The sequence below is a fragment of the Caretta caretta genome, chromosome 27, assembly GCF_965140235.1.
Source record: "Caretta caretta isolate rCarCar2 chromosome 27, rCarCar1.hap1, whole genome shotgun sequence".
Classification (NCBI taxonomy): domain Eukaryota; kingdom Metazoa; phylum Chordata; order Testudines; family Cheloniidae; genus Caretta; species Caretta caretta.
Window position 1 is genome coordinate 2896102 of NC_134232.1, and position 26216 is coordinate 2922317.

General features: G+C 43.4%; 1 protein-coding gene across 3 annotated transcripts in view; it reads left to right on the forward strand.

The window, feature by feature from the left end:
• Positions 1-10392: 10392 nt before the first annotated feature.
• NSF (N-ethylmaleimide sensitive factor, vesicle fusing ATPase) overlaps positions 10393-26216 on the forward strand; it is a 188707-nt gene continuing 172883 nt past the window's right edge. For 2 of the 3 annotated variants that reach the window (XM_048829795.2, XM_048829796.2), the window contains exon 1: positions 10393-10479. In XM_048829795.2, coding sequence (XP_048685752.1) covers positions 10456-10479 — 24 coding nt within the window. In that variant the 5' untranslated portion in view covers positions 10393-10455. Of the gene's footprint in view, positions 10480-10828; positions 11021-26216 lie in introns of those variants that run through there. The other variant, XM_048829799.2, reaches the window with a different exon arrangement.

Genomic DNA, 26216 nt, shown 5'->3' on the forward strand with positions numbered 1-26216 from the left:
AAGCGCCAACCGCCAGAGGCGGGGCAGAACCAGCCGGCAGGAGCACAGCCAGTAAGGGAAACGCCGCTACTTCCACGTGACTCTCTTCCGGCTTCACGTTTTTATCCCGTCACCACGGCGAGCTCGCCGCGATTTATCCAATGGGCACGCAGCAGGGGAGGCGGTACCAACCAATGGCGGCTGCGTTCTGAGCGGATTGGCCAATGCCCGGGGTCGGTGGGCGGGGCCAGGCGCGGGCTGTATTTAAGGGCTCTCCCGGCGCTGCTGTGCTATAATTAGCGCGTCGGCTGGGAGCGCGTGGGCTGGGGGCGGGGCTCGTGGCCTGGGCCGGGCCGGGCCGGGCCCTGGCAGTGCGGCCGCGGGGCTGAGGCCGTGGGCACTTGGGGGGTCCGCTGCAGGGGGTGGGGCTGTCTCCCCCTCAGGCCCATGGCTCCTGGGGCGGCTGGAGCCTGCGGTGCCAAGCTGCGTTGTGGTCTGTGCAGGGTGGGTCCCAGCATGAGACAGAGGCACACCCTGACCCCTAGCATAGGCTGCCTCATGCCCAAGGAGCCCGAGCAGTGGCCTACAGAGACTTCCAGCTGCAGGGCAGGATGCTGCGTCTTGCCCGAAGGGCCCCTTCTCCTGAAGGCTGCAGGTCCCGGCTCGCAGTACTGTGCCTTGGGAGGAGCAGCCGATTCAGCCCCGAGCTGGAGCCCGGCTGTATTAATGGCCACGATGCTCAAGCTGGAGTATCCTGTACAATTAACTGTGTGTGTCTGGTTACACTCTAAGCAGCCCAGTCTCTCTTGTTACTCTCATGGAGCCAGAATTCATCCTGTTGAGCTAAGGGATGTTGGGCTCTAAACTGAACGATGGATGTGTCGTGTGCTAATGTGCACGACCAAGCTATGTTGGGAAGGTTTGACTGGCTAGCAGCTGTTGATGCCAGGTTGCAGCCCCTATTCCGGCTCCTCCAGAACCTCTTGTTGAGGTTCTGGCTGCACTTTTCCCCACACTTCTTCCTCTTTGGACACCCTATCCATGGCCCCATGAAGTCGCGAGACCTCCTCGTCAACCTCCTCCTGGCTCTGCTGCTGTGCGACTGCAGGGCCTATTTCCTTTCCTCTCTAGTTTCACGCATCCAGGCAGAGTTCCACTGGGCAGCGTCTGCTGGCTCCCTTGACTACTTTGAGGAGCAGTGGGCGCTGACCAGGGATCTCTGCTCTGTGTCCCCGCTCAGTATTCACATTTTGAACCTCTGATCCTCACTCCAATCCCTGTTTTTCATTAGTTGTCACCCGAAATCAGTTGGTCCCTGAGCCCAGTGCTCCCTCCCGCTAGGCTGGGGGAGGGTCCTTCAGCAGTGGGTGGGCTTACGCCCACCCACTTCCCGGGTTTTTCAATACAAGCAGCTGTTGATGGGGAGAGCAAAAAGTATTAACGCTTAACTTTTTAGGATTGTTTAAACACGAAGTCACAAGGCCTCCTCTCTCTGAAAGGACTTCCCTGTACTGGTTAAAGCAGAAGAGCGTAATTTGTTGTGTGATTTTGGGCAAACCACTTAAAGGTGATTTATAAAAGATAAAATGAGGTTCTTTAATCTTTGTATTCTAGTAGTGCATAGGAGTCTGGGTATAGTGCTGGGTGTTGTACAAATACATATATATATATATAAGATGATTAGGAGCAGCTGGGACAGGTTGCCGCTTGCGGGGAGCCACACGGAGCTAGGTAGGGAGCCTGCTGCTGCCGGCCCTGCGCGAACCAGACTATAAACCGGATTTTCTTTGAAGATTAGAAATGCTGTTTATAGAGCTTTCCGGTTGGTACAGGGCTGGCTAAAACAGCTTTTACCGTATTATTATTTCCTGCAATATCTTACATTTTTGATCTTAATGTTAACTGAACCATCCACATGTATAATATAATGTAATTAAGACATGAAAGAGAATTAGCATCCGCAAGCTAATCTGGTTACATTTTTAACTTCTAACAAGATATAGATAAACACAGACAAATACAGTTAGTGTCTATGAATCCTCTAATAATACAGGGCTATATTTCAAGAACTTTAGTCTATTTTACATGGCTCTGACAACTATCTACAAGAAATGGCCCTGTTTACCATTTCAATACTTTTCTAACATGTCCTTATGGATTGTTTTCAGTTCAACCAGCCTGCTAGTTGCTTAACCCTCGCTGGCTCAGTGTCACAAAAGCAGAGTCAAATTGTCAAGGTTCCTTCCCCACTCTGAACTCTAGGGTACAGATGTGGGGACCTGCATGAAAGACCCCCCCTAAGCTTATTCTTACCAGCTTAGGCTAAAAGCTGCCACCACCAAAGTTTTACACAAAGAACAGGGAAAGAGCCCACTTGGAAACGTCTTTCCCCCCAAAATCCCCCCAAGCCCTAAATCCCCTTTCCTGGGGAAGGTTTGATAAAAATCCTCACCAATTTGCATAGGTGAACACAGACCCAAACCCTTGATCTTAAGAACAATGAAAAAGCAATCGGATTCTTAAAAGAAGAATTTTAATTAAAGAAAAAGTAAAAGAATCATCTTTGTAAAATCAGGATGGTAAATACCTTACAGGGTAATCAGATTCAAAACATAGAGAATTCCTCTAGGCAAAACCTTAAGTTACAAAAAGACACAAAAACAGGAATCTACATTCCATTCAGCACAACTTATTTTATCAGCCATTTAAACAAAACAGAATCTAACGCATATCTAACTAGATTGCTTACTAACTCTTTACAGGAGTCCTGACCTGCATTCCTGCTCTGGTCCCGGCAAAAGCATCACACAGACAGACAGAACCTTTGTTTCCCCCCCCTCCAGCTTTGAAAGTATCTTGTCGTCTCATTGGTCATTTTGGTCAGATGCCAGTGAGGTTATCTTAGCTTCTTAACCCTTTACAGGTAAAAGGGTTTTTCCTCTGGGCAGGAGGGAATTAATGGTGTTTACCCTTCCCTTTATATTTATGACACAAATATAGTAAAAATCTAAAATAAATCAAACTGTACAATAGAATCTCTATGGCTAGAAATTCCATGCTTGAATAAAAAGAGCGGAGCAGTAGGAATATAGTACTGGCCACCTGACTAGGATGAGTTTGATTGTGAAATGCTGACAGAGATTAGAGAGGCAACCGAAATAGAATACCCAATAATAATGGGGGATTTCAACTATTCCCATGTTGACTGGGTACATGTCACCTCAGAAAGGAATGCAGAGATAAAATTTCTAGACACCATTAATGACTGTAGGATAAATACAAAATTAAAGAGGTAGAGTTACCTTAAGGTTAAGGAAGAATATCTGTTGTAAAGAAAGACTGACTAGGAAGTAAAAGGAAGGCCTTGAAAATAATAGAATCATATTTTTCCTCTGGAGTGATTTTTTTCTAATACTCATCTAATCATTTTACAAGGGAACCAAAGCTGGTCTTGATGGCTGCTAAATGCCAGGATTTCTTCCCCACCCTCCCCAATTTTTTTTTAAGATCAGTATTTGCTTTTCAACTCTTGTAAGATAAGTGACAGCTTGATAGAACCAGGAGGAGAAACAGAAGTGCTAGGAAACAGACAGAAAAGAGTACCACTTGTAAGTTTCAGAAGAATGAACAAAAATGTATCACTTTAGGTTGGTTGTTGTGATTTATCATAGAAGATTAGGGTTGGAAGAGACCTCAGGAGGTCATCTAGTCCAGCCCCCTGCTCAAAGCAGGACCAATCCCAACTAAATCATCCCAGCCAGGGCTTTGTCAAGCCGGGCCTTAAAAATCTCTAAGGATGGAGATTCCACCACCTCCCTAGGTAACCCATTCCAGTGCTTCACCACCCTCCTACTGAAAAAGTTTTTCCTAATATCCAACCTAAATCTCCCCCACTGCAACTTGAGACCATTGCTCCTTGTTCTGTCATCTACCACCACTGAGAACAGCCGAGCTCCATCCTTTTTAGAACCCTCCTTCAGGTAGTTGAAGGCTGCAATCAAATCCCCCCTCACTCTTCTCTTCTGCAGACTAAATAACCCCAGTTCCTTCAGACTCTCCTCGTAAATCATGTGCCCCAGCCCCTAATCATTTTCGTTGCCCTCTACTGGACTCTCTCCAATTTGTCCACATCCTCCAATCACTTCCCTCGATCTGCTGGCAATGCTCCTACTAATGTAGCCCAATATGCTGTTGACCTTCTTGGCAACAAGGGCACATTGTTGACTCATATCCAGCTTCTCGTCCACTGTAATCCCCAGGTCCTTTTCTGCAGAACTGCTGCTTAGCCAGTCAGTCCCTAGCCTGTAACAGTGCATGGGATTCTTCCATTCTAAGTGCAGGACTCTGCACTTGTCCTTGTTGAACCGCATCAGATTTCTTCTGGCTCAATCCTCCAATTTGTCTAGGTCACTCTGGACCCTATTCCCACCCTCCCCCCCAGCTTAATGTCATCTGCGAACTTGCTGAGGGTGTAATCCATCCCATCATCGAGATCATTAATTAAGATGTTGAACAAAACTGACCGCTGGGGCACTCCGCTTGATACCGGCTGCCAACTAGACATTTATAATTTATAAGGCCAGAAGGAATGAAGTAGGGAGGATGTGTGGTTCAAAGAATAATTAATGAGATAAGGGGATGTTTCGAAAAAGAAGAACTTCACCTATAGGGATGACTGCAAATGGTTTTAAATAAAAGAAAGAGAATGTTTTAAATAGGGCTGTCAAGTGATTAAAAAATTAATTGCAATTAATCACGTGATTAAAAAAGTATTTGCACTGTAAAAATCCAAAAGAAATATTTTTTTCAATTCACCCAATACATGTACTGTAGTGCAATCTCTTTATTATGAAAGTTGAACTTACAAATGTAGAAGTATGTAAAAAAACCCAAAAACCTGCATTCAGAAATAAAACAATGTAAAATTTAGAGCTTGCAAGTTCACTCAGTCTTCTTCTTGTTCAGCCAATTGCTCAGAGAAACAAGTTTGTTTACATTTGAAGAAGATAATGCTGCCCGCTTCTTGTTCACAATGTAACTTGAAAATGAGAACAGGCATTCTCATGGCACTGTTGTAGCCGGCGTCGCAGCAAGATTAATCTGTCCCTTCATGCTTCAACCACCATTCCAAGGGACATTCATCCATGTTGTTGACAGTTTCTGCTTGATAACAATCCAAAGCAGTGAGGCCTGATGCATGTTTCATTATCTGAATCAGATGCCACCAGCAGAAGGTTGATTTTCTTTTTCGGTGATTCAGGTTCTGTAGTTTCTGCATCGGAGTGTTAAAAGAACAAAATTTCTGAAAGCATGCTCCACACCTCGTTCCTCTCCGATTTTGGAAGGCACTTCAGATTCTTAAACCTTGGGTCAAGTGCTGTCACTGTCTTTAGAAATCTCACATTGGTACCTTCTTTGTGTTTTGTCAAATCTGCAGCGAAAGTGTTCTTAAAATGAACAACATGCTGAGTCATCATCCGAGACTGCTCTAACCTGAAATATATGGCAGAATGCGGGTAAAACAGAGCAGGGGACTTACGGTTCTCCCCCAAGGAGTTCAGTCACAAATTTAACGAACACATTATTGTTTCAACGAGTGTCATCAGTATGGAAGCATGACCTCTGGAATGGTGGCCGAAGTATGAAGGGTCATACAAATGTTTAGCATATCTGGCATATAAATTACCTTGCAATGCTACAAAAGTGCCATGCAAACACCTGTTCTCACTTTCTGTTGACATTATAAACAAGAAGTGATCAGCATTATCTCCTGTAAATGTAAACAAACTTGTTTGTCTTAGCGATTGGCTGAACAAGAAGTAGGACTGAGTGGACTTGTAGGCTCTGAAGTTTTACATGGTTTTGTTTTTGAGTGGAGTTATGTAACAAAAAAAAATCTACATTTGTAAGTTGCACTTTCAGGACAAAGAGATTGCACTCCGGCACTTGTATGAGGTGAATTGAAAAATGCTGTTTCTTTTGTTTATCATTTTTAAAATAATATAAATTTGATTTCAATCAACACAGAATACAATATATATGAAAATGTAGGAAAACATCCAAAATATTTAATAAATTTCAATGGGTATTCTATTGTTTAACAGCATGATTAAACACAATGAATTTTTTTTATTTAATCGTGTGATTTAACTGCAATTAATCAACAGCCCTGGTTTTAAAATAAGCCAGCATGGCCTGTCCTATGCACACACCTGTATTAAAGTTAAGTGAACTCAGGTGCAATGGGAAATCTATTGGGCAGCAGGAAGGAGGGGAGGAACGGCCTCTGGAAGAAAGATGGTTGTAAAGCTCCTCTTGCTTAAGACTGGAATTAACTGTCTCAAACTAGTTTTTAGCTGACATCAGTAATGAGCAGTCACATCACTTGTTTGTTAAAGGGTATAAAAAGTAAACACTTAACTGGCTCATTGCTAATACCTGCCTGACCACATTGGAGCCAACCAATATGGGTCTAAGCACTTCTAGGTTTAGCCCATTTGTAAGTATCTTGATCAAATGCTTACACATGTTTTGTTACTGTTTGGATGTAGTATATTGCTTATTATTTAGGCTTTTTAGGTGTGATTAGAACAATTGTATAAGTGGACTTTGGATTTAATAAAGGAATTTATGGTTAAATTCGTGTTTGATGGTTTCCCATATTAATAATTCCAACAGACTGCTTCTTGGAATTGCTAGTCCTGGAACCCACAAGGGGAGAGGCAATTCTTGATTTAATCCTAAACGGAGCACAGGATCTTGACCAACAGGTGAATATAGCAGCAAATATCTCCAACAGCTGGTGATGGGACATTACATGGGGAGGGCTCTGAGTTACGACAGAGAATTCTTTCCCACTGTCTGGCTGGTGAGTTTTGCCCACATGCTCAGGGTCTAACTGATCACCATATTTGGGGTTGGGAAGGAATTTTCCCCTGGGTCAGATTGGCAGAGACCTCAGGGTTTTTCTCCTTCCTCTGCAGCATGGGGCACAGATCACTTGCCGGTTTAAACGAGTGTAAATGGTGGAATCTCTGTAACTTTACTTCTAAGTTATGATTTGAGGAATTCAATAACTCAACGAAAGGTTTGGGGGTCTATTACAGGAGTGGGTGGGCAAGGTTCTGTGACCTGCAATGTGCAGGAAGTCAGACTGGATGATCATGATGGTCCCTTCTGGCCGTACATACTGAGTCTATGAACTGCTCACTAATAGTGACCATAATGTAATTAAATTTAACATCGTGTAGGAGAGGAAAATACCAAAGAAATCCACCACAGTAGCATTTAACTGCAAAAAAGAGGAGCTACACAAAAACGAGGAAGCTAGTTAAATGGAAATTAACAGGAATAGTCACAAGAGTGGAAAAGCCTGCAAGCAGCATGGAAACTAATTAAAAACACCATAAAGAAGCTCAAACTAAATATATGCCCTAAATAAAAAAAAACAGTAAGAGGACCAAAAATATTCTTCCATGGCTAAAAAACAGAGCAAAAGGTGGTTAGAGGCAAAAAAGCATTCTTTAAAAATTGGCAAGTCAAGTGTAAAAGTATAATTAGGCAGAGCAAAAAGGAATATGAAGAGCAAATAGCAAAAGACAAAAACTGAAAGCTAATTTTTTAAAGTACACCAGAAGCAGGAAGCCTGCCAAACAAACAGTGGGACCACTGGATGATCGAGGTGCTAAAGGAACAGTCAAGGAAGACAAGGCTGTTGTGAAGAAGCTAAATTAATTCTTTGCATGGGTCTTCGCTGAAGAAGATGTGGGGGAGATTCCCACACCTGAGCTATGCTTTTTGGGTGACAAACTGAGGAACTGTCTCAGATTGTGGTGTAAATAAAGGACGTTGTGGAACAAATTGATAAATTAAACAGTAGTAAATCACCAGGACCAGATGATATTCACCCAAGAGTTCTGAAGACACTGAAATACGAAATTGCAGAACTACTGATTGTAGCATGTAACCTATTGCTTAAATCAGCCTCTGTACCAGAGGATTGTAGGGTAGCTAATGTGATGCCAATTTTTAAAAATGGCTCAAGAGTGATCCTGGCAATTACAGGCCAGTAAGCCTGACTTCAGTACCAGAGAAATAAAGGTAGGACATAGTCCATTCTGGCCAAGCCAACATTCCACCCAACCAATCTGCCATGGAACCCCTCTGTCGCTCTGTCAGTCCCAGGTGAAAGCTGCTGTGTCTCTCCCAAAAGCAAACTCTTATTCCAGCAACCTGATGCCTTTTGGGCCATTGTCCAACTCCTGCAGACCCTTGCTGAGTTCACATTCTCCAGCTGTGATCCAGGGAGTTATAGGTGCCAACTGCAACAGGGCACAGTGGGCACATGGGGTCTTAAAGGGATTCCCCTGAGTTGAATAGGTGCATAATAGTTCATTGAATGGTGGCATGTGAGGTCTCTATTGAGAGCCTGTGGTCAACTGGTCGTGATAACCATTACAAAATGTATGTATAGAGAATATTTAAGGAGTTATGTATGTATACGGAAAATAGTGTTCCTAAGGTCTTGGAATTAAGTCAGGTCACCAAGAGGTGACACACCTTGGAGATATTCCTGCCTGGCCATTTATTTATTGTGTGCCTCACACTATATGACTATTTGCATACTAAGCCAGGTGCGAAATGAGAGATTGCAAAATTTAGAAGTTGAAACAAACTGTAGGAGGTGTCCTGTTTATGAATAAAGACAAGGGGTGGGACTTGTGGGGCAAAGAAACGCACTGAATTCTCCATTGGGAAGGCAAGCTGACGATGAACTTTCCTCATGAAAAAAGGATCACAGTCAATGTGGCTGTAAAGCAAGCACTGATTTTGGGTGAGCAATATTCTACAAGATGAGAGCATCTTGTTAATTAAGTCTATGCTGCAGAATGTGTGTGACTCTATACGTAACAATCTGTGTGTAATACTTCTACGGGCAGTCATTTGAATCTCTATTCTTTTGAAAACAAACTTAGATTTGTTCATAGTGAAGTCAAGAATGAGTGCTGTGTGTGAAGTGGAGCTGTGATCAGAGGGGGAACTGGTAAACTGGGGTGTTCTGTTTCTTTGGAAGCTGCAATTCTCTGAATACTGTGAGAGTCCGGTGGACCAGGGGCCGGAAACTCCAGGAAGATGCTTGGAGGTGTGAGAGTTGGAGTGTGCCAGTCACAAACCTGTTGAGAGATGCAAGGCCTGTGAGACTAGAAGGAAGAGTTTGTGTTGCCCGCTGTTGGGTGAGAAACTCAAACCCGCGCTCCCATGCCTCTGACTGGGACACGCCCCTAAATGACCAAGTTCACTGCCTCCAAAGAGACACAACACACACGAGCCCATTGGTTTATCTGTGGAGTCACACACCCAAACATAAACAAAAATAAGTTTATTAACCAAGTTCAGAGATTTACATGATACTAAGGAAGAATAGAAGACAGGTCTGGTTACAAACAAAACACACTTTCTAATGACTAAAACTTAATTTTAGAAAGTTGTAATTTTTGCCTCAGCAGTTTGTTACTGACATCAAGTTTCCATTAGCTCTTGCCTTTCAGGTCAAGAAGACCCAGCTTTAATAGGCTAAAGGGTGCTGTACCCTATCATCCCTTCTGTGATGGATGTCAAGATGGCTTTTTGCTTCTGCATATATTTCCAGTAATGGTCTCAAGTTGCAGTTGGGGGGGGGGGGGGGGTTGGGTTGGATATTAGGAAAAACTTTTTCACTAAGAGGGTGGTGAAACACTGGAATGCGTTACCTAGGGAGGTGGTAGAATCTCCTTCCTTAGACATTTTTAAGGTCAGGCTTGACAAAGCCCTGGCTGGGATGATGTAATTGGGGATCGGTCCTGCTTTGAGCAGGGGGTTGGACTAGATGACCTTCTGGGGTCCCTTCCAACCCTGATATTCTATGATTCTATGAATCCCACATGCTCTCAGCTGGCTGGGGCACGCAGGTTTAGACACTGTCCCTGACAGTCTTTAAAGTTTGCATGCATCCGATGAAGTGAGCTGTAGCTCATGAAAGCTTACGCTCAAATAAATATGTTAGTCTCTAAGGTGCCACCAGTCCTCCTTTCCTTTTGGCGGATACAGACTAACACGGCTGCTACTCTGAAACCAGTCTTTAAAGCCTGGATCCCAGGGCTTCTGATGCAAGCAAGTTGAGTCAATGGAACCCAAATCCCGGATCCAATATGCAGTGGTGGATTAGCCCCGGCCAATTGGGGGGGCCCAGAAAAATGGGTGCCCCCTTGCCCTGAGCCACTCCACCCACCCGGTGTTCCTGCCGGGCAGCAGGGTCAGGGCGTTGCGGCTTGTCCCACTGCACCTGCCCCGGCCTCCTGTCAGGGAGCTGGGCAAGCCCCCGCGGCCTGATCCCGCTCTCTGGCAGGAGCCCGGGCGAGGGAAGGGGGGGCAACTACAGGCGGAAGGGTGGGGCGGGGCCCCCCCTCGCTCTGGCCCAGGGCCCCCTGAAACCGGCGAATGGAGCAGGAACTGCCAGCGCGGGTAAGTGTCCACGCGCTCGCCGGGGCTACCTCAGCGTGCTGAAGCGAGACCCTCGCTCCGCGAGCCGGCGCGGGCCCAGGCCCAGCTAGCGCGGGCCGCCCGCCTGGAACGCACCGCTCCCGCTCCCGCTGCCGCTCCCGCGCGCTGGGCCAGCGGGGAGGAAACCGGGGGCGGGGGCGGCAGCCCGTGTGGGGCCCCCCCGCTTCCCGAGGCGGCTTTTAAACCTCCGCGTTTTTCCGAGACGCCAACTCCCGATTTTGCCTCCCTCCGCCTGAGCCCGGGCAGCCCGCAGGTCCCAACCCGCCACCGGCCGGCCCGGCGGGAGCAGCGCCCGGCAGGGTGACGTCACCTCGCGGAGCCCGGGGCGCGCAGCCCCGCCCTCTCCGGGCGCTCGGCGACGCTGCTGAATCACCTGCGGAGGCGGCGCTCCGCGCCGGACGCAGTGCAGTATGGCTGCAGCGCGCATGCGCGGCCGCCGTACGCGCTAACGTTTGGCCGCTGGTTGGTGTCTGCAGGGAGCAGCGGCGAGATGGCGGGGCGGGTGAGTGCGCGTGAGGGGCGTCCCCCTCCCCCTCCCCCCTGTCGCTCCCGTTCCGGGTCCCCTTTCCCCCAGTCACCCCCTTCCTCCCCGGGCCCAATCCCCCCTTGCCCCCAGCCCCCCCCTTCCCCTGGGCCGAGTCCCCGTTTCCCCGCTCCCGGTCATCCCTCCTTCCCCGAGGGTCCCCCCTCCTGTCCCCCTCCCCCCATGCTGGGTCCCCTTTCTCTCCAATCACCCCCCTTTCCCCCGGGCCGGGTCCCCCAGATCGTGGCACACACACAGGAGGGGAAGGTGGGGCTGACAGGTGCCCCCTGTCCCTATTCTCCCCTGGTCCCCCAACACTGATCCCTCGTATCCCGCTTCTCAGAGTCCCACCTCTCCCCTTCCCATCACCTGATCCCCAGCCCCTTCCCCCTATTCCCATTTACTCTTCCAATGCGAATCCCCTTCCCCTTTTGGCGAGCACTTGCTTTTATAGTTTATTTTCTGAAAAGAAAATAAATTTCAGTGTGAATATTCTGGTGTCCTTAGATTACATTTCCCCATAATAAAAGTCCCCCTTGATAGAGGCAGATTGGAACAATATGCTTGCTTTTAATTTGAGATTCCTGTCCTAGGTTGGGATGTGAACTCAGGTTTGATCATCACTTAAAAATTAGATTGACCTAGTTTTGTCAAGGTTGTGAAAAATTAAAAACGTTGAGCCCTCTAGTTAGGTTTACCTAGCGCCTGATATAGAAGTGGGTAGGTCAGTGGAAGAATTTTTCTGTTGATCTCGCTACCAGCTCTCGGAGAGCTGGATTAGCTGCACGGATGGAAGAAACCTCTCCTGTTGATGGAGGAAGCCTCTGCGCTGTGACATTAGGTACAGCAGCACAGCTGCAGTGATGCAGCCACTGGAGTGTAACTGCAGTTTTACAATGCCTGGGGTAGAGCTGGGATTAGACTTTGACTGTGATATTCCCAGGTTTTATTATAAAGAGGTAGCTTTCTAAATAGCCCCTCGGTCTGCACATGCACAGTTTAATTCTTTGGTTCATCATTCAATGCAAGAGGCTTCTGACAAACTCAGCTAGAGTAACAAAACCATTTTCAAAGTAAGCTTTAGTTTGATTTTTCCTCAGAGGGCTGGTGGGTGGCATGCACTCTGTGAGGATAACCTTCAAATGCTGGAGACCCTGGTGCAATGGAGCACCTGTTTGATCTCTCTCTGCAAGCAAAATTTGTGTGCCAGAATCTCTTAATGTTAAGAAAAGCTATTTTTTTTCAGGTGCTGTATCTTGGGAGCCCCTTGTTCAAATGTCCCCAAATTTGGTTCCCTAACGGAATCCTGTGCTGCCATAAGGCACACCAAATTTCAAGGCAATCTGAGCAACCGAGTGGATATTGGAGCACTTAGATTCAAGCTTTAAACAGAAATCTGGTCTGAACTTTTACTGTAGTAATGTCAAGCTTAACAGCGAGGTCATTGGTAGATATGCAGGTGAACGAGCCCCTGATGGTGTGGCTGATGTGGTTAGGTCATAGAATCATAGAATATAAGGGTTGGAAGGGACCCCAGAAGGTCATCTAGTCCAACCCCCTGCTCGAAGCAGGACCAATTCCCAGTTAAATCATCCCAGCCAGGGCTTTGTCAAGCCTGACCTTAAAAACCTCTAAGGAAGGAGATTCTACCACCTCCCTAGGTAACGCATTCCAGTGTTTCACCACCCTCTTTGTGAAAAAGTTTTTCCTAATATCCAATCTAAACCTCCCCCACTGCAACTTGATGGTCCTATGGTCCTTTGGTGGTGTCCCTTGAATAGATATGTAGACAGAGTTGGCACCGGGGGTTTGTTGCAGGGTTTGGTTCCTGGGTTAGTATTTTTGTTGTGTGGTGTGTAGTTGCTAGTGAGTATTTGCTTCAGGTTGGGTGGCTGTCTGTAAGCGAGGACTGGCCTGTCCCCCAAGGTCTATGAGCATGAGGGATTGTCCTTCAGGATAGGTTGTAGATCCTTGATGATGCGCTGGAGAGGTTTTAGTTGGGGGCTGAAGGCTAGTGGCGTCTCACACTTGGTAAGGCAACTCACATCTTTTCATGTATTTATACCTGCTCCTGTATTTTCCACTCCATGCATCTGATGGAGTGGATTCTAACCCACGAGAGCTTATGGCCAGATAAATTTGTTAGTCTCTAAGATGCCACAAGGACTCCTCGTTTTTGCTGATAGAGACTAATACGGCTACCACTCTGAAACCTGTCTCTGGCTAGAGTAAACACAGGTATCTGTTGTAGTTACCAGTCCTGCTCATCTCTGAAGTTCAAATTCTGCTTGCTTTTGAAAATACAAGCAGAGGCTTTATGGCAGTGGAAGCACCTGCGTCAAGGGAGGAGTGAAGAGGAGTGTATGCCACTCTATTTCTTGCCTAGAGTCTTTTTTTTTAATCTAAGGAGAATCTCAACAGCAGCCCACTTTAGACACTTCACTTTCATGAAAATTAACATTTATTCAACAGCTTTTTTTTTTTTTTTTTTTTTAAAAAAAAGCTTACTATTCAAACTCTAAGTAACTTAAAGCCACTAAAAATCTCATTATGATAGGAATTAAAGTTTTCAGGATAATCAGGTAAAGAACACAGCTGTTCGCCTTCAAAGGCACTAAGTTTGACTTGATATTGTTGAACTTGTTACACATGCTTAAGGAGCACAACTCCTTCCAAAACAGAAGAATTTAATTTGCAAAACCTTTTTGATGGACAAATGAAGCAGATGGAAATGGAGGCTTTGTAGCTGGAAATGAGGGTCTCCTACCTGTGATGTTACACACACTAGATGCTCATGTGGTTGAAATTGCTGATCTTTCAGTAAAACTAAACCATTACAGAACTTGAAGGGAAATCCTGCCAATTTAGGTTTGATGTCTTGGAAAAGCATTTGTTGTCAGGTTTGTCTTTTTCTTGGACAATGGGTGTATGATGTACTCCATGAAAACACAAACAGTGCAGAGCACTTGCTAAACTCATATTTGTGATTATTTTATTCTTCTTTGCTTTTTAAATTAAGCATTTTGACTACTAAAATGTTTTAAAAAAAATTCAAAACCTACATGATTAAAACCAGAAATATCTCCAGACAAGTGACAGAATAACGTCCTATGAAATCCATGGTACTGGTGGTTAGTTTCCCTCACTTGCCAGCAATGGGACCTAAAGGAGGAAATTTCAATTTATAACATTCGGGATCTATATTAAGACGTGATGTCTTGTTATGTATATGACCATATTGAGGTAATGAAGAATTAAATTGGATACTTATTTTCTGAGGTCTTTTGTAAAGAAAGAGTCTTAACTATGTTAGTGACACAATTTGATTTTTTTATTTAAACGTCTGAAGAGCTTGAGTCATGGTTTGGTGGTCTGAACGCAGAACTGGATGTCAGAAACATCATAGTTTTTATTGTAGATCCAACACCAGCTCAGTCTTGGCCTCTGTCAACTCACTGAACTTTTTTTCCCCATCTGTAAAGTGGGGCTAATACTTTCCTACCTTCGTCTTAGTGATATTGAGTATTAATGAGTTGATGGATATAAAATAATTTGAAGATGAAGCTACTTAGGATATATTTGATTCTCCTGGAAATACCGTGTTTGTATTGATTTGCTGATTTCCAAAAACTGAGCTACAGGAGATAGGTGTCATGTACTAATGTAGAAAAAAGAATACATTAGGTTATTGTTTCTAAACACAGTTCCCAAAGGGTGGTTGTAGAGAAAATGATGTCTTCATATTTTTAAACTTCCAGAGTGATTCTGTTGATCTTAACACAAGGTCTGTTGCAAGCCACTTAACGTAATCAGGCTTCATGTAAGATGTGTTGTGACTGCAACATCACATGGTCACAGCACACTGGTTCTTACTAGTTCCTTTCTTGTGCACCAACAGGATGGAGAAACAGTTAGTTTCAACTCCCTACTGGGTCACAAGCATCAAGCAAGGAGAGCAGAGCAGAGATCCTTACATCACAATTGCAACAGAAGCCCAGATCTTTGTGCTTAAGACTGCTTCAGACCTACTTAAGGAGATTCAATAGCTTGCCATCAGGAATATAAATGAAAATAAAAAGGTAGTGAGGAAATAGGGGAATCTAATTTTGCAGTTTCAAGGTACATTTTCAGAGTCATGGTAAAGGAGAGAGGAATGCGACTAACATATGGTAAATTACATGTACAGTGGTTTAATATTCATCTAGTACAGGGAGCCTAGCATCAGGTTTTAGCATCCAGTTCTCAATGTAAGAACAAAATCTCGCCCTGATTTATATGCTATTGCGTAACCTGCTGTCAGGATTAGCAAGTTAAGCTTTCCTCTGTCAAATGAGGAGCATCTTTGTCTATCAGTACAAAGGTAATGCTGATTCTCATATTCAGTAGAGAACTGGCAATTAGTAACTTATTTCTACTATGAATATCAAACTTATCCCCCCTTAGGACTCCAAAAATGGAAAACACCATGTCCAAGACTTCATTTAATGCCATCAAGTTCTCTGTCTCTCTAGGACTTCCGATTTGTGGATGGTAACCAGGGTGGATAAAAATCAATGATTTAAAAAAAAAATTGGATTTTTTTTATTTAAATCGGATTTTTTTTAATAAAATGCTTTTTGAGGGAAAAAACCTATCTAAAGATATCTCATCATGGAATAGGGATTATAAATCCAAATTCTATAGTATGAGACAATATATTTATGTAATGTTTAAGACAAGTTTTGTAAATGAGTTCCAATAGTTCATCGACTAGGGACTCAATCTTACTGGGTTCCAGGGGCTTCTGTACAGATTATTTAGGTTAATCTTTCTGTCTACCCAGTGGGGCTCAGTCTAGTTTTGCAGTTCTCAAACTGTGGATTTGTGTCTCCAGAGATAACATGCTTGTTAACAGCAAAATTTTTAAAAAATAAATAAATAAATAAATAATATATAGAGGTGAGAAATAACAGACCTCAACCCTATTGTCCCTCTGCAAACTTGTGTTCACAGAGTCAACCCTTACCTGTCTCTAAAAGTGCAAAGTTCCAAACAGTTCAATAAATAGAAGATTGTTGGGGGCAGAATAGATCTGGACAAGGAGAAGAAGTCTGGAGATAAATGTGAGAAGGAAGGGACAGCCAGTAGAAACAAAAGTGAAACCGTTTGAGCAGCATATTCCAGAAGTCTTGTTCTTTCTGAGTGTAGCCTTCATTGATTTGAGATCTAGCATACCATTCTCTCACTAGAAGGGAACATTTTCTTCCTTTGGACTAATTCATTCCAAATTGAGAAATCGTTTGGGACCTGAAAAAGCAGGAAAGCTTGTTTTTCTTTTCCAGATTGTGAACAAACAGGAAAATGAAGGTGAATACGACTGAGTTAGCTGCAGAAGCCAATATTTTAAGTTTCTCATGTTGACATGGCTGAGATAGTCAATTTAATTTTTTTAAAATTTCATTAACAATTTTAACAAAAACAAACCTGATTTAAAAAACTTGAATGTTTAACTAAATTCAAAAATTCATATGCTTGTTTTGTTAAAATATTATATGTTTGCTGTTGAAGGAAAAAAATCCAGAATATATAACGTTGTTTTAGTTAAATAAAACAATCTAAATGTCTGTTTGGTGATGTCCTCCTAATACAGCATGGCAAGAAAATCCTCCAAATATTAATGATTAACCTGTTGAATTGGAGATAGTTCACCTCCCAACGACTTCATAAATATCTGCTTCAATTACATTTGGTAAATGAAATAACCAACCAACCAATCATTCATTTTCTGATATAGCTGTAAAACTCATCTGAAAAGTTTTTTCAAAATAAATCACTTTAAAATGTATAGTGTGTTCCTTCTAAAAATGAAACCTACATCTATCTCTGAGTTGTGAAGAATATGTATTAAGGTTCTAACAACCAACAAGATTGCACTTTTATGTAGAAATCCATGATTAAAGTGAGTCTTCCTGACTAGTGATTTAAATAAAATCCACCCTGATGGTAACAACTAGGGCTGTCAAGCGATTAAAAAAATTAATCTTGATTAATCACACTGTTAAACAACAATAGAATACCATTTATTTAAATATTTTTGGATGTTTTCTACTTTTTCAAATATATAGATTTCATTTACAATACAGAATACAAAGTGTACAGTGCTCACTTTATATTTATTTTTGATTACAAGTATTTGCACTGTAAAAAAACAAAGACATAGTATTTTTCAGTTCACCTAAAGAAGTACTGTAGTACAATCTCTTTATCATGAAAGTTGAATTTACAAATGTAGAATTATGTACAAAAGTAACTGCATTCAAAAATAAACAATGTAAAATTTTAGCGCCTGCAAGTCAACTGAGTCCTACTTCTTGTTCAGCCAATCGCTCAGACAGATAAGTTTGTTTACATATCAGGAGAAAATGCTGCCCGCTTCTTGTTTACAGTGTCACCTGAAAGTGAGAACAGGCATTCTCATGGCACTATTGTAGCTGGTGTCGCAAGATATTTACGTGCCAGATGCGCTAAAGATTCAAATGTCCCTTCATGCTTCTACCAGCATTTTAGGGGGCATGCGTCCATGCTGATGATGGGTTCTGCTCAATAACAGTCCAAAGCAGTGTGGATCAACGTATGCTCATTTTCATTATCTGAGTCAGATGCCACCAGCAGAAGGTTGATTTTCTTTTTTGGTGGTTCGGGTTTTGTAGTTTCCACATTGGAATGTTGCTCTTTTAAGGCTTCTGAAAGTATGCTCAACACCTCATGCCTCTCAGATTTTGGAAGGCACTTCAGATTTTTAAACCTTGGGTTGAGTGCTGTGGCTATCTTTAGAAATCTCACATAGGTACCTTCTTTGTGTTTTGTCAAATCGGCAGTCAAAGTGTTTTTAAAATGAACATGTGCTGGATCATCATCCGAGACTGCTATAACCTGAAATATATGGCAGAATGTGGGTAAAACAGACCAGGCGACATACAATTCTCCTCCAAGGAGTTCAGTCACAAATTTAATTAACACATTATTTTTTTTTAATGAGCGTCGTCAGCATGGAAGCATGTCCTCTGGAATGGTGGCCGAAGCATGGAGGGGCATACAAATGTTTAACATATCTGGCATGTAAATTACCTTGCAATGCTGGCTACAAAAGTGCCATGCAAATGCCTGTTCTCGCTTTCTGGTGACGTATATAAGAAGCGAGCAGCATTATATTCTGTAAGTGTAAACGAATTTGTTTGTCTTAGCGATTAGCTGAACAAGAAATAGGACTGAGTGGACTTGTAGGCACTGAAGTTTTACATTGTTTTGTTTTTGAGTGCAGTTATGTAACAAAAAAAATCTACATTTGTAAGTTGCACTTTCGCAACAAAGAGATTGCACTACAGTACTTGTGTGTGGTGACTTGAAAAATGCTGTTTCTTTTATCATTTTTACAGTGCAAATATTTATAATAAAAATAATATACACTTTGATTTCAATTACAACACAGAATACAATATGTATGGTAATGTAGAAAAACATCAAAAATATTTAATAAATTTCAGTTGGTATTCTGTTGAGCAGTGCAATTAAAACTGATTAATCACGATTAATTTTTTTGAGTTAATTGCGTGAGTTAACTGAGTTTAATTGGCAGCTGTGGTAACAACTTAATTGTTTTGAGTTTCCTTTATAACTTGGAGTTTGCATTGTATTAAAATCCCAAGCAATATCCCAGAAAGCTTATTCCAGGCTAAATTTGTACTACTTCACAAACACTGATGATTTTATTTTAATCACAAGCACCAAACCTTTGTTCTGGACCCTTATCCTGGCTTTCAGAGGGGGATAACAGAAGCACCAGTTTATGTGTAGCACCATATCTAAAAATGGTTGAAGGCAATGCTTAGCAATTTAAGTCCTTGGTTTGAACTATCTGGACCCCCTAGTATCACAGTTTCAAATCCTGGTATGGTTGGCTCAGAATTTCATTATTCTGTGGTGGATAAATTGGGATCCGTACAATTTCTGTTAGGATCATTCGGGCAGGACATGAAGGGATTATTATTTCTTATTATGAAGGCTTGTCTATTCTGTATGGACCCTGAAGAAATTCGTGTAAGATTACTGTGCTGTCCTTATTTAAAATAATACAAAATCCCGTTCCAACTGCTGTGCAGTATGATGTGCACAGATTACTTGCTGCCCTCTGTCCTAGTGGTGGCTAAATCTAAATGATGCTCTATTTAGATGAACAGTGTCACAATTTTGGATTCTCCAGAATGAAAAATGCTGCATAAATGTTATGTATTATCAACATCAATGAACTTCCTCCTGCCCCCTGTGTTGCTCTTATAGTTGCTTTTGTGTCTCTGGTAATGGTTTGTTAATGTTAGGATTTGAAGTAATAAATTGTAAGGTAAGGGGGAACCCAGTAGTTATTTTGCAGAATGAGAAACATCAGTGTTACCTGTAGTCCAATTTATCTCATGGCAAATTGGAGGGAGAATACAGAATTAGCCTTACATAATGTGGTTCTTAATAAGGGCTTTGCTCACGGCAGATGAGGGAAGGGGAAAGTTTACCGCTGAATGTAGCTCATTAACCTCTCTTTGGAGAAGCTCATGTGGTTCGCTCTTGGTTCACTATCTTGTAGGCTACACTAGATGAAAAAATGCAGAAGGAACATGGTGGGATTTAGTTTCTCATAAAAGCAGATGGTATTTTTGCCTAAATGTAATTCTGTAAAAATGGCACCATAGGGTTCCATGTTTATATTCTCTCAATTACTGTATCAAATGTGTTCACTTCACAAGAAAGAACAGATGCATGTTCCATCTTTCCTGCTCTCTCCCTCCTAGGAGGTACTTCATTGATTCCAAGGCCAGAAGGGACTACTGTGAGCATCTAGTCTGACCTCTATAACACAGGCCATAGAACTTCTCTGAAATAATTCCTAGAGTGTATCTTTTAGTAAAACATCCAATCTTCATTTAAAAATTGTTGGTGATGTAGACTCCACCACGAGCATTAGTAGGTTGTCCCAATGATTAATTACTCCACTGTTAAAAATTTATGCCTTATTTCCAGTCTGAATTTGTCCAGCTTCAACTTCTAGCCATCAGGTTCTGTTATACTTTTCTCTGCTAGCTTGAAGAGCCTATTATTAAATATCTGTTCCCCATGTGGGTACTCTGAAACTGTAATCAAGTCACCCAAAACCTTCTCTTTTTTTAAGCTAAATAGATTGACCTCCTTGATTCTGTCACCATAAGGCATGTTTTCTAATCCTTTAACCATCTATCACAAGTTTATTTCCCTTGTTCTTTAAATATAGTTTGTATGTTCCTAGTAGTTAGTTAGATATAGAGTATAGTTAGTGTTAGTTATAGGTTTCAGTTTTAGGTCCTTTTTGGGCCAAGTTTGAATCTTGGTACTGGTACCATAGTCATGCCTTGCTCTCCAGGGTTTTAGTCTTGCCAGTAATGTGCCAGGCTGATGCTGGTCAGCAACCCACAGCCAGCTGCCTAAAATGTTTTGGGGAGTCCCACATCAGTGACAAATGTCACATTTTGTAGAGGAGTTAAGCCTTGCTCTAAAAAAGATAGAGCTATGAGACTTAAATATCTCCTTATGGAGTTGGCATTCTGCCCTACATCAGAGCCATTGGGTTCAGAGTGTACTCCGAGTGCTTCACCATCAGTACAGGGTGTGCCATCCGAGATGTCTTTGGCACCTCATTCCATGTCTCCGGTACCAAAGAATAGAGATGGATCTTCCAGGGATCCCGTTCAGCAAGATCTTCAGTACTGAGATCAGTAAAGACTCAGGGAGAGACTCTGAGGGGAAGCATTCCCCAGGGTGTTCCTCTGATCTCAAAAATGTGGGTTCATTGACTCCGGAATCTGTGCCAGGTCCCTCAAGACTGTCCCCTGAAGTTCTGATGCAGAGACAACAAATTAAAGACCTAGTTCCGGTACCGACGTCATCAGAGGTGTACACAGCCAATAAAGAACTTCTCAACCTTTTGGTACTGGTGTCCACAGTGATACAGCAAGAGTTTCAACTGGTGCTGGTGACTGTAGTTCCTACATCAGCTCCACAAGAGACTGTGGTAACTGTGCCCTCTGTGCTTCAGGTACCTGAGAGGTGGTACTTTCAAGGGGCAAGCCACTGTTATAGCCCTGACAGTGCCATTCCTGGATTTGGCTTACCTGCTCCATTGTTGTTACAGGGCTCTGAGTCATTTTCATCAGACTCAGAAGTGGGGTCTTTTATGTCCCATACCCAAAGGGAAGCTTACCCTCCATTGGAGCCTTGGGGCAGAATCCATGGTGGTTGCGGCACTTCCAGCAGTGGACACATTGCAAGGGGCAATGGCCTACAGAAGCATGGGGCCCACCACCGCCATATCAGTGGCCTTTCTGGACACTGTGGGGTGTCCCTCCGCCTGTTAGGACTTTCCCTCATCCATGTTAGCTGATTTGCATGAGAGTGCACCAAGATCATTGGCACTGCAGACAACATTGGCCAACGCGCAATACCGGGACTGATACCGAGCAGCTGGAAGTTGCTCAGACAGTTCCTTCACCACAAGAGATAGACCAGTCATTGCCTCAGCATCTGGGTGTATCATCTTCTTCATCATATGAGACTATAGAGATGGTGAACAATTCACCACCACCAATGGGGATTACAAGGCTCACCAAGAACTGCTTTAAAGTGTTGAATGCTCAGGTGGAGGAAGTCAGAGAGAAATCCCACAAGCTAGTGGATATATTGGCTTCAGCAGGGCCCTCCAGAATGCCACTCCCGATTAATGAAGCGATTCTGAAGCTGATCAAAACATTTTGTCAGACCCCTTCTTTCTCCTTCCTATGACGAAATGGGCAGGGAGGAAATACTATGTCCCCTCTACGGGTTTCGAACATCTCTACTCTCACCTGCCCCCAGACTCTTTGTGGTGGCGGCAGCTAATGAGTGGGAGAGGCAGAGGCATCAACACTGAAGGGGATGGAATCAGTGACTGGGCTAGTTTGGTTGTCAAGTTTATTTGAGAGGAGGGCTGCAACTTAGAATTGCCAACCAGCAAGCTTGACTAAGTTGCTGTGACTTGACTCTGTGGGAACACATCATGAAATTTAAACGATAAACAACTGGAGGACTCCAGGGAGGAGTTCACTCTGATGGTAGAGGAGGGCAAGCTGGTGGCAAGGACAGCTCTGTAGTGGAGACTGGATGCAGCAGACTCACCAGCTCAATCCATGGTGTCTGCGTATCTGAGGACATGCTCATGGCTGCAGTCTTTCAGTCTCCCTCCTGAAATACAAGAGACCATCCCAGGTCTGCTCTTTGAGTGCTTCTCCCTCTTTTTGGAAAAGACAGGGAATAGGCTGCATACCCTAAATATTCCACAGCAATGCTGAAGTCACTTAGAATCTATACACTGAGTGCAGAGGAAGCAGTTCTGGTCTGTCTCACAGATATCAGAGCTTTATACCTCGACCCCAAGAGCTGCTGAGAAAAAGAGGCAGGAATTACAGGAAGCAACCACCTTTTCCTCTGTGACAGCGGCCCAGTCTAAGCATGCATTTTAACTGGTTTGTCAAGGGCAACATCCCATTTCTTACAGGACCATCTGTTCCTACCAGTTGTCTGTCCTACTTCCTCTGTGCTTGTATTCTCATGACATCACATCAGCGGGTCCTAAGCATGGCGGGTCTTGGATATTCCCTTCAGTTTGTTTTTCTTTTTATCTCCCCTCCTACCTCCATTCCCTGACCCTCTTCAGGACCCAGGCTAACAAGTCCATTCTTCATCTCAGAGCCTCCTTTTAAACTTTTAAATAAGGATAAAGTTAACCTTTCCCCTAAAATTTCTGGCAAAGATGGTTTCCAGTTTCCACACTGTCCAGACAATTTATTTGCCACTCTTTTCTTGAAGACTCATATGCATAGAGATGAGCAGGAGCTTCTTTTTGTTGAATGTGATGACAACTTTAACCTTTGACTGAATCCTCAATGTGGTTGCAGACAGGCTGAAAGATAATCTGGTTTCCACTCAGAGATTTTTCCCTTTTATACATTTGTGCTACTAGCTAGGTAATATCACGCCGCCACCTAGAGTGCTGGCTCATTTGACTAGAGTGCAAGCAGCTTTCCTGACACAAGTACCTATTTGAGACATTTGCAAAGTGGCAACCTGGTCATCATTTCACACTTTTGCTGCTCATTATGTCATTTCCTGTCAGTCCAGGAATTTTTGGATGGGTTGTTCTACAGTTGCTGTTCAGGTAATCTGAGTCCGCATCCATGTTAATTTGCTTGAGTCACCTTCAGTGGAATGGGCATGTGCGATCACTGGAAGAAGAAAAATCAGTTTTTACTTTTCCTTAACTGTTGTTGCTTGAGATGTGTTACACATGTCCATTCCATGACATCCCTCCTTCCCCCTCTTTATTGTAGTCTGTCTAGTGAGAAGGAGCTGCTTGGGGGTTGGGAGCAGCTCCATCCTCTTATATCTGCATGCAGTGGTGCATGATGGCAGAGGGCACTTGAGCTGCCCTGACTGGTAATGCTGAGAGAAAAAGTTCTCTGACAAATGTGCACAAGGCACGTACATACCTACAGTGGAATGGACTTGTGCAACATGCCTTGAAGAAAGGTCTAAAAGGTAGGTAACTGTTTTTTAGTAACAATGAATATAAATTAGAAAATAGGGAGTGTAGAAAATTGATAAGGGAAGCCAAAGGGCACAAAAAGAAGTCTGTGGCAATAAAAGATAATAGAGGTTTTCTTTAAGTCCTAGGTGGGTTATATATATGTTTGGCACTGGTGTGACCACTGCTGGAATACCATGTCCAGTTCTGATGTCCACAATTCAAAAGGTTGCTGATAAATTGGAGAGGGTTCAGAGAATAGCCATGAGAATGATTAAAGGATTGGAGAACGTGCCTGGTAGTGAAAGACTCAAGGACCTTAATTTAGCTTTTCAAAGAGACAGTTAAGGGGTAAACTGGATCATAGACTGTAGGTATCTACATAGGGAACAGAAATACAGTAGAGGACTCTTCAGTCTAGTTGACAGAGCTATAACATGATCCAGTGGCTGGAAGTTGAAGCTAAACAAATTCAGACTAGAAATCAGGAGTGTATTTTTTCTATAGTGAGGTAATTAATCATTGGAACAATTTACCAAGGGTTGTGGTGAATTCTCCATCACTGTCAAATTTTAAATCAAGATTGGATGTTTTTCTAAAAGATCTTCTCTAGTTCAAATAGGAATTAATTCAGGGAAGTCCTATAGCTCATGTTACACGGGAGGTCAGATAGGATGATCATTATGATCCTTTCTGGCGTTAAACATCCTTTTTGGAATAAAGTCTGCAAAACCCTGTCCTCAGAGTCTACACAAGGCTGACTTTGCTCTGGGCTCTTCTGCTGATGTTAGTTTGCAATGAGAATTGCCTCTTCAGGACGCAGTTAGACTCATAGGTCATCTTGTATGCTAAATGTACTGTCTGTCAGCTCGTGGAAGATCAATGCACTGTGGAAATCTTGCATTTTGTGTTTATAACAGACGTTTCATGATGAAATTATTTTTCACTTTAATTTGTGGGTTTTGAGTATGAATAAATAGTTGGACTTAAACTCTTGTGCAAGCCCATTTATTTTTTTACTACTTCCTGCCAGGAATCCACATCTCTTCCCGCCTACATCCCATGAATTATATTAGTTCTAGTAGAATCTGTTGTTCCTTTTTTTCAGTGCAGCTCTCCAAAGATGTTAGTGTTCATAAGGCCAGTTAATATTTAATATATGTATTGTGGTGGTGTCTGAAGTCCTCAGTCTTAGACCCAAGCAGTCCACCTGCATGCTGTCAATATTTATGAGACACAGCAGATGGATGCTACAGGCTGGGAGCAAATGTAACAGTGAGATGATTAAGATTAGTGTAACAAGCAGAGGTCATAGCATGCCAGCTGCTTAGTATTATCAAGGCATCATGGCATTATTTAATTCCTTTGGTTCATTGGCTAAGGCAGGGGTGGCCAACTTGAGCCTGAAAAGGAGCCAGACTTTACCACTGTAAATTGCCAAAGAGCCACAGTAATACATTGGCAGCCCCAATCAACTCCACCCCTCTGCTCCTAGCGCCTCCTGCCCACTGGCAGCCCTGCCAATCAGCGCCTTCCCCTCCCTCCCTGCACCTCCCGATCAGCTGGTTCGTGGTATACAGGAGGCTCTGGGTGGGAGGTGGAGGCGCGAGGGCATGGCAGGCTCAGGGTGGGGAAGGGGTGGAGTGGGGGCAGGGCCTATGGCAGAGTTGAGCAGTGAGCGACTCCCAGCACATTGGAAAGTTGGCGACTGTAGCTCCAGCCCCGGAGTTGTTGCCTATCCAAGGAGCCGCATACTAACTTCGGAAGAGCTGCATGTGGCTCCAGAGACACAGGTTGGCCACCCCTGGGCTAAGGTCTATAATTTTAAATTCATAGAGGACTTACCTGTTGACTAGAAAGCACAAATATTATTCAGGTTCAGTATGTTCTCCACTTTCATCAGTCTCTCCTTTCCCCTCCCCATCATATCCACTATCTAGGCAAGTCCTTTGATTTCTTCCTCTTACTTCCATAATTCACTTTCCTCTCTGTATAGAAGCATAGAATATCAGGGTTGGAAGGGACCTCAGGAGGTCATCTAGTCCAACCCGCTGCTCAAAGCAGGACCAATCCCAAACTAAATCACCCTAGCTTGGGGGCTTTGTCAAGCCTGACCTTAAAAACCTCAAAGGAAGGAGATTCCACCACCTGCCTAGGTAACGCATTCCAGTGCTTCACCACCCTCCTAGTGAAAAAGTTTTTCCTAATATCCAACATAAACTTCCCCCACTGCAACTTGAGACCATTACTCCTTGTTCTGTCATCTGGTACCTCTGAGAAGAGTCTAAATCCATCCTCTTTGGAACTCCCTTTCAGAGAGTTGAAAGCAGCTACCAAATCCCCCCTCATTCTTCTCTTCCGCAGACTAAATTCTGCAGACTAAATAATCCCAGTTCCCTCAGTCTGTCCTCATAAGTCATGTGCTCCAGCCCCCTAATCATTTTTGTTGTCCTCCACTGGACTCTTTCCATTTTTTTCCACATCCTTTCTGTAGTGTGGGGCCCAAAACTGGACACAGCACTCCAGATGAGGCCTCACCAATGCCGAATAGAGGGGAAT